Source organism: Gossypium raimondii, chromosome 12 (assembly GCF_025698545.1).
Source record: "Gossypium raimondii isolate GPD5lz chromosome 12, ASM2569854v1, whole genome shotgun sequence".
Taxonomy (NCBI): domain Eukaryota; kingdom Viridiplantae; phylum Streptophyta; class Magnoliopsida; order Malvales; family Malvaceae; genus Gossypium; species Gossypium raimondii.
The window spans coordinates 10,181,004-10,195,968 of NC_068576.1; the positions used below are offsets into that span (position 1 = coordinate 10,181,004).

At 30.9% G+C, this 14,965-nt stretch overlaps 1 protein-coding gene across 1 annotated transcript; it reads right to left on the reverse strand.

Moving 5' to 3' along the window:
- Window positions 1-335: 335 nt before the first annotated feature.
- LOC105763220 (naringenin,2-oxoglutarate 3-dioxygenase) lies at window positions 336-2,349 on the reverse strand. The gene is made up of 3 exons (XM_012581349.2): window positions 1,873-2,349; window positions 965-1,393; window positions 336-878 (listed from the first exon to the last, which is right to left on the reverse strand). Exons 1-3 carry the CDS (start codon window positions 2,230-2,232, stop codon window positions 561-563), a joined length of 1,107 nt encoding a protein of 368 aa, XP_012436803.1. The 5' UTR covers window positions 2,233-2,349; the 3' UTR covers window positions 336-560.
- Between the last annotated feature and the right edge of the window lie 12,616 nt (window positions 2,350-14,965).

Consider the following 14,965-nt stretch of genomic DNA (forward strand, 5'->3'; position numbering starts at 1 on the left):
TAAACTACTTTGTCCCAACCCGTCTTAAAAGTTCCAACTTAAGAAAGCCCAAAATAAATAACAATAAGGAAGTAGAATTGGTGCTTACAACAAAAAAGTGAGTGGTTGAGTGCCCTTCTAATCTTACCACAAAATTGATTATTTTTTTAATAATTGTGAGAGGAGAGAGAAATTGTTTGGTATCGAATTTAAATTTGTATAGTTATAATGTAATGTTCTTGTAAATTTTAAAAGATTTATTCCATTATTAATATACACAAATTCAAATATACTGAAATGTAAGGATTGAAGAATAGTTACAGAACCACAAAGTAGAGAGTGGCAGGCTGATAAACTAGGAAGAAAGTGAAGTGGGAAATTTTATTTTCATCTATTACCGATACCCGAGTATATAATAGACCACAAGCATCAAATGTGGAAAACATGACATACATTACTCGCTAGAAAAGAAATAGAAACGGGTGTCACCACCACAAAAAAGTAGAAATGCAATAAAATTAACACAACATAGTGGAAGACGAAACAGTGCTAACACAATAACCAGCAGTAGGGTAAAAGTTTTATGCAAGGATTTCCTCCAATGGCTTGGCTTCAAGCTTGGGCTTCTCATTCTCAGCCTCCTTCTCCTTCAACTGTTGCTGCTCTTTGGCCAGCTTCTTCAGCCTGGCAAGCTCAAGATCCTTGCTCATCTTCCTCCTATACATCTCAGCAAATGTGATGGGCTCCTCAAGGATTGGTTTCTCTCCTTCTCTGATCTTCAAGGGATACACTGTGGCATCGGGTGCTGGATTTTGGAATGTGGCTATTGACAATCTGCTGCAGTTTGAGTTCACCACTGCTTGGTGATCAGCATTCTTGAACCTCCCATTGCTCAGATACTGCTCACCATCAATTATTTCAGTCATTACTCCACTCTCACATAAATCATAACAATTTCAATTTTTTTTCCAAGTAAAAAACTTACATGGCCATGGTCTCCAAGGTTGACCACAAAGGCTCCTTCCACAGGTTGGACAGTGATCCACGTCTTGCCATTGTCCCGGGTGGCCTGAAGCCCACCAACTTGGTCTTGAAGCAAGAGTGTGATGGTGCCTGGGTCAGTGTGGCGCTTGAGTCCTAAAGTGAGGTCAGGTTGAGGGCATTTAGGATAGAAGTTAACCACCACTTTCTGATCCATGTCCACACATGCCTTAGTCAAAGCCTCCTTCTCTAAACCCATGGCCTCTGACAACACCTCAAGAAGCTTGCAAGCTAGGCCCATCAACCTCTCGCTGTACTCCTTTGTAACTTCAATCCAGCCCTCTGGCTTATCAGGCCACCTTGAATAGTCCCTGCTCTTCAATGGGTATGAAAAGTATGTCACAATCTCCCGCCAATCTTGCACTGCTTCTCCCTGGCATATAAACAATGATCCTTTGAGATCAATTTAATTATAGAATTATTAAAATACCTTCTCTTATATTTTACTATATATATTTTTTTATCTTTTTATATATTGATTCAATACAAATTTAATCGAAATGACCTATATAATAAACAATTAATTTTACTAGTATAACCAAAACATCGATTAATCTCTATGAGAGCTTTTAATAAATATATTTATTACATGCCATAAATCTATTTTAAAAAATCAATTCCTACCTAATTAAATTTTATTTTATTATTTTTCATTAGTCTGATTTGGTTGCTTAGAATTTTGTTGTATCCTGCTAGTATAATAAAAGCCTCAAAAAACTTTCAGGCCTCAAAGTCTTGATTTTTTTTCCTTAATTCTATTTTTATACAAAATATTTCAAACAATTTCAAGGTTGTAATGTGCTTCTGGGAAGAACATGTTTAGATTATCAAAACAGGGCTAGGTGTTAATACCTGAAGGTGGCTGGAGACGATGAAACCACCTTTCTTGCCACCAGACATATCGAACCGAAGCTTCTCTTCAGCAGGCAAAGCAAAAAACTCTCTGGCAAAACGGGTCATTTCGGACACGAGTTTAGTATCAACACCATGATCCACAACCTGGAAGACACCCCAATCCTCACAAGCCTCAACAATCTTCTTGCATATCTCACCCCTCTTGCCATCAACATCATCGATACCAGCAAGAGAGATGACAGGGATATCATTACTGAATTGGTTGTAAGCAACCTTAGGACGCTCATCTTCATCACGAACGAAGCTTGCCTGCAAGGTTTTCTCTTCCGCAAGAGCCGTCAGAGTTGAAGGAGCCATTGATGTTGCTTATGACTCTGAACTTAAACCTTTCCCCCACTTAAAAATGGGTTTGCGTTAAACGATCGAACGTTATAAGTTTAGTTGAGAACTGTCGAATACGTTTTTGGGTAAGACAGTGAAGTGAGGTGCATATAAATAAATATAAGGAGAGGGGTTCAGATAGGAAGGTGAAAAGAGGCACGGGGTGGTGAGGCTGGCCTAGCTGGGCAGCTGTAACTACCACCCTTACCTCGTGGCTCGTGTGTGACCGCACAGTCAGCTACCAGACTTTCTTCTATTTCTATTTGGCGCTTCTAGAACCGGAGGATTTTATGAAGTTTAATGAAACCTATGGATGGGGCCCATAGGAACAGGACTTAGGTAACACCTTCGATTATTTTATAGTAAATTAAAAAAATAATTTACACTGTTACAATTTGGTATGACCGATAGAATAACTAAATAATTATATGTGGTATGTTGCATATATTTCATTTTGATGTACATAGACTAATTTGATTTTAACAGGAGAACTGATTGTTAATTGTTATGATGTTAAATTACAAATCATACATTAGATTATATCACGTGCTTAATAATAATAAAAGGTCTAGAAATGGATTTAAGATGTGATAAATGTTTTATAAGATATAATAAAATATTAAAAATTAAAGAGAAAATATTTGGTATAGAAAATTTTAAACTCTAGAAGTGGAGTCAATATGATAACAAATATCCTACAGAGATATAATAAAATATTTATATATATATATAAAAACACGTGACTGTTTATGAAAAAATACATTGTTAATATATAAAACCTGGCACATTATCTTAAATTGATTAGAAAATTTTTAATTTTAGAAGCAAAATTAAGAATTTAGTATTTGTTTTATTTTAAATATCAAATAATTAAGTTTATTATTAACACTTGTAAAGAAAGAAACTGATTTCAAGCACTGGAATCGTGAATTTAGTGAGACATTAGAAAATGTGTTGTTATATTTCTTTAATAAAAGAAAGGTAGGAGGTCAAAGAATGAAATAAATGCTATTTAAGTACTAAACCGCAATAAATTAAATTAATTTAGCAGTCAAAATGATATTTAAAATATTTTTATTCAGTTTAATCCATAAAGTTTCTAAGCTGGTATACCAATTAGTCCAATTATTTGTGTGGTTAAAAAAAAAGGTGATGTGTTACGTTGAGGAGGACAACAAGTTTTTCTATGAAATAATTTCAAAAAAATAATTAAAAAAATACATATATTCAGAAAATAATTGAAGGTAATAGAAAGTACTAACTTTGACTTATAAAACGTATGATACCTGTTAATTCTTAGAAACTAATTGTTGACACGTGGTTTCTCTTTTGGTTTGACCGTTGACGACATGAGTTGAGGAAGAGAAGTACGGAATGGGAACATTTTCTTTTGTTTTAATTTTCCAAAAAAATATTATAAATTTAAATTCTTTTAGGGGTTAATAATAAATATAAATTTTTAAAAATTTGAGTAAACATTTTAAAATTTTTAGTTGTGTTGTTTTTTTGCCGTCTTGTGTATTAATTATTAATTATTATTAGGTTGTGAAGATTTACAAAATAAAAAAACTACTTAAAATATAACATTAATATATAGCAACAAGTAAAGTCATATCCACAAATATAAATGGTAATATTATTTCTTAAATAAAACAAAACAAAAATTCAAATTAAAAACTTAACAAAGAAAGCAATAAATAAAATTTTTAGAAAAAAAATCAATGGTAAGAAACAATAATTAAAGGCAAAATCTCCATTTGATTCATAGATTCGATCATCAACGTAAGGATGTCCTTAATGCCTCTAATAAGTTAGTTTTAGTTGCTCACTCAACCTCGAACAACTAAATTCTTTTTCCTTGTTTGTAACCAAGAGACAACTAGTTTGAATTACTTCCCTAACCAATAAATAACTGTGGCGACATGTTTCCTACTAAACCAGTTTTTTTCTCCTAATTAAATTCTACTATCTTTTCCCAATTAAACTCTGATTAGTTTAGGATGTTTTAGTCATATTTTTACATGAATTTTAGCTTATAAATAAGTCTTTTAGCAACGCTAGATATTTTAGAATAACAAGAACAAATTAAGAGAGAGTTTGTGGAAAATTCAGGAAAACTTTGTATTTCGGGTTCGAGGTTTGTTTATTTTCTCCATCTTGTACTCTTTATTGATTTACTAATTAGTGAAGTTTTCTTTTCCTGTGGCTTTTATCTTTTTTCGGAGGAGTTTCCACATAAATATTTGTGTGTTTGATTTTCTCTATTTTCTTGTTCGTTGTTTATACGGGTCAATCCCCAACAAATTGGTATCAAAGCCAAATTCAACTTTTGTAGATCGACTCATTTGAGATGGAAAAAATGAGATTCAACATCAAAAAGTTCAATGGGACCAAAAGTTTTAATTTATAGCAATTTCGGATGACATGAATTCTAGTCTAGAACGGCTTAAAAAGGGTTATTACTGGGCAAAAGCTCGAAAATCTAGATCAATAAAAATGGGAAGAACTTGATGAGAAAACTTTGTTAACAATTCAGTTATGTCTCATGAACAATGTGCTACAGGAGGTGCTTACAAAGAAAACGACAACAATCTTATGGAGAAAACTAAAAACCCCATTCAAATTTTTCACTAAATTATTTCCCCATACTTTAAAATTTGTTTAAATTCATATATAGCTACCTAAAATTGCATGCCATGAATTTATACTTACATTCCATATTCTTATATTTCAATTAAAATGTTGTAATACAGGGCAACGAATGGATCGATTTTAAGTTGTTGAAAATGTTTAGAGTTTGAATCTAAAATTAAACAAACAAACAATTAGAAAAATGAAAATAAAACAATTTTGAAAAGAAAGAGATTGAAACAAGAAGAGATAGATTTAGCCAATTATTAAACAAAAAAAATAATTGAATCTTGTTCTCCAAAAAGATGAGGCTAAATTTGAATTATTGAATCTAAAATTAAAAGATAAATAAATTTGGAATAATTTAAGAATAAAAAAAATTAAGAATAAATAAAGAAAGATGGAAGGATGATAAAAAAATGTTGATGGTGAGATGAGGAAGAAATATATTCGATGAAACCCCTTGAAGAACAAGCTTCAGTAAACTCCACGAATGATTTTAATTGACTTTCCAAGCTAGATAACTTGGTAAATTGAAATGTGAATAACTATGCTAACAATCTCGAAGAAGATTAAGTTGAAAACTCTTCTAAAAGAAATAATAAAAGATTTCTTGCAAATAAGAAGAACTCAAAGAATACTTTTATTCAAATCAAAGTTGGATGCTCTATGGTGAGTGATTACCCTTTTTATACGAAAAGGGAGCTAAAAAAGAGAAACAAATCTGTAAAAACTAGCCTAAGAAAATGTTGCTGGCTAAGAAAACAAATCCCTGAAAACTAGTCTAAATATGTTGATTTCTTCGTAAGAAACTTAAGGAGAAAAGAAAAGACTAAGTGAATTTGGCGAACTATATAAGAGTTGTGCATGGACCGAATTTACAAAAAAAAAAAAAAACAATTAAGTCTTTAAGTGGTCCAAATTTAGACTTGTTTATGGGTCAGACCATCCAACTAGCCTGAAGACCTGTTCGAAAAGTAGGAGGGTTTGGGCAAAAATAGGCCTTAAAAAAGGGGGTTAGACAAAAAAATAAGACTCGTTTTCTAAATAGGTCGGGTATGGGGTAAGCTTTTTTGGGCTTGGATCCGAGCCGAATTTGCAAAAAAAAAAAAAGTTGCTACTGTTTTGCCACTATTTTTCATTGTTTTGCTATCATTTCACTATTATATTATTACTATTTTATTGTTACTTGGATATTGTATAACTCTTGTTTTATTATTAATTTTTCTACTATTTTAGGGGTATTTGCTTGCTAAGTTGCATTTATCGTGTTATTGAAGTATATTTTTTTAATTTTTTTCATTTGTTGGGAAACATTTATTTTAATGTTTATAGTGTATTTGTTGTATTATATATTTTTATATAAAAAATTTAATACGAACGGATTGAGTCGAGCTCGGGTTTTAGTTTTTTATCTGGTCCAGACTTGAAAAAAATTTTAAACCCATTTTTTGGGCCAAGCTCGAGCCTAGAAAATAGGCCTAAATTTTTTACTTGGCTTAGCTCGGTCCATGGACAACTCTAATCCAAATGAGCTTCAGATGGACTATAATCTTGAAGGAAGTGTGCATTTGGGCTTAACAACATATTCCAATCGACTCAACTTTTGGGCTTGCATCCATGAGCCAAATTTACCTCAAAATGGAGTTTTGAATGTTTAAACTCTTAAAATCATTTGGATTAATACATTCAATTGGGCTCTAATTTATTTGAATTCAATGCAAGTAATTGAGCCTTCATGAAAAATAAGTCCATCACATTTATGGGCATGAATTTGAGTCTTGATGCTCGCATAATGTTGTATCTTAATTTTTATTTTATATATATATATGAAAAACTAATTAATTTGAAAACTTGTAATAGTTTACATTACTTAAAAAAATTCTTTACATATGAAAACATAATGAGAATGTGATACGACACAACACCTAATTTTTACTAAATATAATCACTATCACAATATTATGCAAAAATATAATATGAACTACAACATAAACAAACAATTTATTTTAAATTGAATCATAATAATAAATTATACAAAACACAGCATGCCAAAAATAAATAGATATTATTAATATATGAAAATACAAATTATAAATTTATAAAAATATAAATATATAAAATGTATAAAAATTTGTTGTGTTGAGAAAACTTCCCCTTTTATCTTAAAATCTTTATTATAAAAGAAAGTGGAAAATCTTTGCAATTAAAAACTTTATTTAGTTGTTAGTTCAATTGGTAAAGATGGAGATTTTGAGTTTTAAGTACTCAGATTTAAGACTCATCATTCACAATTTATGTGTGAGTTGCAAAGTCTCACCATATGCGACTGTCATGTGCGGGTTTAGTCCAGTTAATTCAGTTTGTTAGCTTTAGTTTGGATTGTACCAGTTCTTAGTCTGATCGTGCCGTAATGTTTGATTTTACTTTGTGATTCCTTAAACAGTCTATACCGTAATAGTTTGATTTAGACATATATTTATATTTTTTTAACTGTACTTGTCACACTTGTTTTTTTAATTTCATAAAAAACCTCATTTAGTTATTTATTTTAGCTTATAAAACCTCATTTATTTTTGTTTGTTTTGATTCTCCTTTATTGATTTTTTTTTCAATTTCATTTTTTATTACTAAAATGTCACATGTAATTAGAATGTTGAAGAGATTTAAAATTCATGTCTCGAAATATAATTCGTTGGCTTGTCACATGTAAAATACAATTACTATAATTATTAATTAGTATGGATATATAACCAGCAATAATTACATATCTGATTTGACTTATGAATGAATATATAAGTATACGTTTCACACTTGTTTGAGTAATAGCAATGAGATTCCCCAATATCATGTTAAGAATAATCAGGATTTCCGGAAGAAGATGTCATTCGTTTGATGAGAAATAAAAAGAAATATCGAAAATTCGAGTGGCTGAACTACTTTCGAAATAACAAAGAAAAGCAACGACTGGAGTGGGAGAGTCAGAGTTTAATTATTAATTATTTTTAAGTTAAATTAAATAGTAAATATTTTAGTATTAAAATATATTTTAAGTTTTTGTACTCTTTGTATATTTAAAATTTAGTATTTTTATTTTTATAAATTTAGTCTCACTATTTTTTAAATTTAAAAGTTCGAGATCAATTGTTAATACCATTAAATTCTTCTATTAAATTCTTTGGTGTCATATAACAAAAAGTTGACATTGCAATGGATTTAAATTTAACAAATAGTTTTAATTGTATTAATAACTCTTAAATGTTACATCAACATTTTAATCAAAACAAAATATTTGAGCTAATCAATGATATTGTAAAAATTGAGGTACGGCATTGTATTAAAAGTTGAAGTATAAAGATTGAAACTTAAATTTGAATGTAAGATAGTGATTAAAATTGAAATTTGACCATTATTATATAATTTAAAATTTAAACGTAGCATAAGGACTAAAATTGAAATTTTATCGTTTTCCTATATAATACAAAATAAAAAATAAAAATGAAAGGTTATTCCATGTGTCAGAATGCTTTGATATGTAGTTATATAGATTCTGGTATGAGATGGCAAAATGAGGTTGATATTCTTTGGTAGATAGAATAATTGATGGAAAATGAAAACAATGTGTAATCCTTCAAAACCACATTTTCTACATTATTCTATCAAAATAAGATATGCATATATGATGCATTTATATATATATATATGAAAGAATTTAATTTAATCATTTTTTATTAAGTTGCACAAGTTTTGGTTTCACAAACATCGATATTAGGGTCACATAGGGTTTTTGGCTTGTAACGTTCTACAGCTTAGATTGGTACGAATTCAAAGAACAAGTTAACTCAAAATGGTTCGAGCACTATGAATAGTATAACACGTGGCATTGCTCCAATTCCCCCCATATATAATCATTAAGCTCACCACCTTTTTTATCCTCTCTCGCCTTCCTTTTCTCTTCGACAATGTGGAAGATATGATTCGATATTGCCTAGCATGAACAACTTAGCGGGTACTTGTGCACTATGACAGTGAAAAGCTAATTTTACGCTCATTGATTGGTTTATCATTTTGAGTATATTTTTTTAATTTTTTTGTTCTTTTCACTCACAATGCTTTTAGCCTTAACCATGCCTTTTTATTTGCTTGCTTTACTTTTAACTCTCACAATGTTTTTATTCAAGTTCATTTTTTTAAAAGACTTCCGATATATTTCTATCTAACCCTCAATGTTTGTGGTCTAACATCCATTCTATAATGCAATTCAATATCAGAGACTGTGAAAGGTTGAGTTTTTTTTTTTTTACTCAATTTACGCTTAAGGTATAAAAAATATGTCAAGAAAGGATAATTTAAGGCTCAAATTACAGGAACTAGGGATAACGTAGCATATAGGTTGGTCATTTGGGCTTTAGGCTACACAAACATGCTTTTAATGAATATAAAAACAATACATGCTTTTACTTATTTCCATGAATAATGTTGAATTCTTATGCATGCATGTACACATCTATCTACACAATTATTAATCATTTGGATAAAATTGAAAAGAAATCACAAATTTTAATTACATCTATTCCATTTTGCAATGTAACTAGTTGAAATAAATAATTTATTCACAAAAAACAAGCATCATTCAAGGTTTGTACACTCAAAAAATCAATTGCATAATAGCATACCACAATTCACCAATTGTCAATCCAAATCATGTTCAAACATCATACTATAATTGAAATAAAAAGATACAATAACACACAACCATAAAAAGAAAATTGACTAAGCATGCAATTTTTCTATGAATGTCCCCACACTTAAATCACATATTGTTCCCAATGTTTGTCCCAAACAAAGATTAGAAGGTTTAATGAACTTCCTTGAATGGTGTGAACGCTCATCAATGCAAGCTAGGGTTGTTCACCTCCACGTTGAAGCTCGAATTTGTAGTGCGATTCTTAAGTGTGTGACTTGCATAGAAAAACACAAAACACACAAAGAAAAATGTATGAAAATAAAAAAATAAAAACAAAGCAAAACAAATGCAAGTTCCATCCAAAATAATTCAGTATTTAGTTAGTTACATTTCGTATAAAAAAATAAAGAAAATGCAAAGAAATGTAACTAGTAGTCTTCATCGAAGTCCAACTCCGGTTCTATGATCTACTTCTCTTTTCCTCTACTTGCAACCCTTTTGTATGTTTGCTGAGGTGGTCAATTACGCGACTCATCCTCACCCTGGTTGCGAAGGCCTACCCCATTGGTGGAGGGACGTTCGGGAGCGAACGCTGCCTCAATGTCATCCACATAAGGTTCGGGGTCATCGTCCTCTATTGTGTCCTCATCCTCTTCTTCCTATTCACCGTTCCTCCCTCTTTCTTCTTCTTCTTGAAAGGATGCAACTCTTGGCTTCACCGGTCAATACGAATCACCCAAACCGTGCCTAGCCTCATAGTGATCAATGAACGACTTCATGGCTTCCATCATTAGTGTGTTGTATTGCAGCGTCTTTAGCAACTTGTCGAGTGGCGTTTACGAACCTCCAAGAGCTTTCTTTGAAACAAATCCTCTACAACTCTTTGAATTGATAGAGCAAGGAGTCGTCGATGCTGCTGCGAGTGGGGTGATGAAATTGCTCAGTCGGTTCCATAACCACCCCCACTTTACGGCATAAATTCGTAATTAGGTGAGAGAAATAGATATCAACCTTGCCTCTCGCCACACATTTCTTCATCTCCTTGCTAATCCATCTTCCCAAACACATGCGCTTACATTGCAAGATAGAATACAACAACACAACTCGAAAGACGTTAATCGTGTTAGTGTTAAGAACATGGATAACATGGGTACAAATGAATTGCATCCACATTTTTGCTAGGGGAACTTAATAGCTTAATTGAAAGATAGGAAAATTTTTGTATGGTTCCCTTTTCCACTATCCCGTATTCTCAGTTAAGTAACTTAAAATGGCGTCTATGTTGACATTGCTATAAAATTGTAAATCTATTGCAGTGTACATTTTCAATCAATGTGGAGATTTGTTGAGGTTGATTGAAAATGTTGAGTAAATTAACAAGAAAATGAAGAAATGAGTTCAAACCTGTATGTAAAGAATCTCACCTTCCTAAGGAAGCAAAGGGTAAATGAGTTGCAAGTTTATATAATGAGGCTTACAAATGCCCTAAGTCAAGTATCGAGCATTATATTTGACGTTTTCAAATTCTTTTTTTTTTCTTTTGTTTAAGGTTATTTTCTCATTTTAGAGTGTTTAGGAGGTGTAAATAAAAATTTCCTTTGGAAGTTGATGGGTGTCGAATCCACCAATATAAACCTACGCCTAATTTGCAATTTAAGCAGTATAGGGAGTAGGGTCGATCCCTCAGAGACTGGGTTTACTGCAAATTGTTGCTCTCTTGACCAGATTTATGTCGGGGCAGTTGTCATGCCCAAGATATTACGGGGGAGGATAAAATCGAAAACCTAGAACCTGAAATAAATAAATAAAACGCGTAAAAAGTAAAAGTTGAAAACAGAATAATAAAAACAGCTAAATAAATATGAAGAAAAATTAATTAGAATAAGCTCAACTTTAGGCACGGATTTTCCTCGTCTTTGAACCGATCCTCGAAATTAGATGAACTCCTCTTTTCCAACAAGCTAGTTATAGCTACCAAGGACGCCTCGGACACCAATGTGTAAATTAGTTATGGAACGTCCAATAACTAACCCTTACCGATCGAACAACCACGAAACGTTCGTGATTTAGAACTCCGGCAACTTTGCGTTCTAGAAGAGCCTAGCTCGAACCAATGCCCTTAACCGCGTGGGACATTTAAATCCGGTTACTACTTCCCTTGACGGAACCAAACAACAATCTCCACTTGGCACGCCAATGTGTTCACAGAAAACCGATTAGAAACGTTCCTTTCGGAATTCCAACTGTAAGTCTAACCACACTAAATCAAACGATGTCTTTTTTGACTTAATATTGGTCTGACTTTATGAGCTGACAAAATCATACTCTTAATCTGGAGAAATAATAAGTACTGGAATTTAGGAGTTAATTTGCTCGGGTTCGTAACTCACGGGTTTTGACGAGGCTAATTCCGACCTAAAGCTGAAAATGGATTTAGTTGGCTAAGGTTTGAGACATGTTGGTATTGGATAAATTAAATAAGGTAAAATGGGTGAAAGGATGGGTGACGTGATTGAGTAGGGGGGCTGGAAAAATATATTAAAGTGGGGTGGTTGACTATTGGAAATGAAAAGGGAATTTGAAAAAGAAGTTGTAAATGGTAAGTGGTAACAAGCTGGAAATTTAGGAATTGAAAGTAAAAGAAACTAAAGACAATAAATAAATTCGTGAATAGTTGAAAGTAAAGGTAAATGGGTGGTTGGCTACTGGAAATTAATAAATTGAAGGAAAAGAAACTAAAGACAACAAAATGCTACGTGAGAATTAAAGACAATCAAGGAAAAATATTCAATGATATAAAAAATATCCCAAAATAATCTCCCACTAAGTCAACAATTTCAGCTAATTATTCTTGGAAAAATTCTGCTTTGGCCCTCCTTCTTTGCTTCTTTCTTCAATGTAGCCCAATTGTTTCCTTTTTCTTCTATTTAGCCCCAAATTGCATTCCTGCACAAAATTCAATAAATATGGCAAAATTAGTGGTGCATTCTCATAAATTAACCAAATTAATTACACAAAATATGTAACTTTAGCCTTTAATTAGAAGTTCATGTGTACTTGGGTTCGTCCTAACAAATACACGCTCTATTTTTTATATCCATATTTTTTTGGTAATATACTATTAAAGGGTTAGCAGGGATATATCTACGCAACACATGCACACACTATGTCCAAAGGGAGCTACTCAAATAAAAGCCTACCACTTACTCACTTAAAGTTCGAACCTAAGTAGGTTCTATAAATAAATAACCTTTAACTACCATGCCAATCACAATCATAGAAGTTTTAGAGAAACTCTTTGAAATTTCATACAATATTTTATTGGCCAACTAACTTTGTATTTTATTTTTTAAGAATCTTAATCAACCTTTAACCTCAACTCTTATTCTATCATATACCCTAAAAAATTAATTCTATTTACTTGGAAGAAAATATTATAAATTTAAGTTGGATGAAAGAGGATCCAAATATGAATGACAATATCCTAGGAGTTGTTTATGATAGTAAAATTAATTAAGTTTATTTTAAAATTCATATATGTTTGGTTTCGATAGTTAATTTGACACTTGAATTTAATTTTAATTTTAATTTAGTATTTAGACTAAATAATATCATGTAAAAATTCAAATCCTAAATTTAACATTAAAATAAATTCAAATGTTAAATTAAAATCCCTTAAATAGCTAATAGAACATAAAAAACTAAACTTAAATACCAGAAATAATATTAACCTTAAAAAAGGGTTGGATATGTTTGGTTTGAACATTGTTGGAGGTCTTCACCTACCACGCATAAATAGTTTTGATATTTACCCTTTGGGTCTCATCTGCCTAACAACCTCCTAGGCCTCCTTCATATTACCAAACTAATGTTTCTTAAAACTATCACAAATTCTTCTTTTGTATTTTAATTTTTTTTATTAAAAATAATAAATTAATCCATGCATCATAGATGAATTAGTAAAACCGTCCGTTTTTATATAAGGTATAATAATAAATTTAACCTTTAACCTTTATACATTTATTCAATTTGATCCTTATTAGAAGTAAATTAGAATATTTTGAAACTAATAAGGCTAAAGGGTCAAAGAGGCCTTAGTAACAAATTGAAAAAAGATTCATTTAAACCTTTTAAAATTTAAAATTATTAAAAATCATAAAAATATAAAATATATATAATTTTAATTTAAAAAATAGTAAAATGGACCCAATAAAAGAGTAGGGGTAATTTTCTTTTTAAATCTTATAATCATTATATTTTAATTGGTTGGTAATTGGTATTGTTATTTTTAATAAAAATTTTATAACTTCTTTTAATAAAGTTTGTTTGTAATTTTATTACTTTTTAATAATTTTTAAATTTTAAGAGGGCTTAGTTGATTTTTTAATTTGTTACTAAGGCCTTTTGACTTAGCCTTATTAGTTTAAAATATTTTAATTTACTTCTAATAAAAGTGTAGGGTGGGTCAAATTAAATAAATGTATAAAGGTTGAGAACTAAATTTGTTATTATACCTTATATATAAAACAGTAAAACAGACATTTAATGGTGCAATTTTAATAGAGGGTTGTTTTACTCACTCATCTAATGTATAAGGACCCATTTATCCATTTTTCAATAAAGGGGCTAAAATGTAATCTAGGGTATAGTACAAGGGCTTTGTCGTACTTTTACCAAAATATTCAGTAGAATTAAATTGTATATTTTACAATAGTAAATGCAATTTCACCATTTTAATAGCCTATATCTTTATAATTTTAAATGATTAAATCAAACTTCTATCCTTTTAAGGGGTTAAAGTATAATTTTACTATTACTAATTTAAAATTTTATAAATTATAAAAAAACAGTAAATGAACTCTTTTTAAATGGACTTACCTCTGTCATTCGTTTAGTCTCTCTAAATAAATTTTTAGCCCCTTAGAGCAAGAGAATCTTGCTTCAAAGCCCGGTGTAATCATAAAATAAAAATTACTAATTTAAGCATTGGTACTCCTCCTAGTCCTGGACCAACTTTCGTGCCCTCTATCTCTACCCACCTTGCAAAAAACAGCATATGAAACAACTTGTCCAACTATTTAATGATTAAAACCCAGCTGGCTTAAACCCCTATGAGTTGTAACTATGATATTATATTAAGAAACCAGACACATTTTCCATTGAGAAACTGGTGGCATCAATAATCGATTTATTGATGTTGGTAACATGAGGACAGGGACATCATCCCCCAAAGCTTCCATTTCACGTGGGAGTTTCTTTTTCTAATAAGCTAACCATATATACAGTGCGAGGACATTGGTTAATTTCCTGGACACCTTCTAAAGAATGTTTTCTTTAATGCAAGTTGCAGATGAGATGTTCCTCTTCCCCACTATATATACATACTCATGT

Excerpts from the sequence above, each read along its gene's own strand:
- LOC105763220 (XM_012581349.2), bottom strand. The coding sequence starts at position 2,232 with ATGGCTCCTTCAACTCTGACGGCTCTTGCGGAAGAGAAAACCTTGCAG. Across the intron at positions 1,394-1,872 it reads TCGTCTCCAGCCACCTTCAG|GGAGAAGCAGTGCAAGATTG; the intron begins GTATTAACACCT and ends TTTATATGCCAG. Across the intron at positions 879-964 it reads ACCTTGGAGACCATGGCCAT|TATCTGAGCAATGGGAGGTT; the intron begins GTAAGTTTTTTA and ends GATGGTGAGCAG.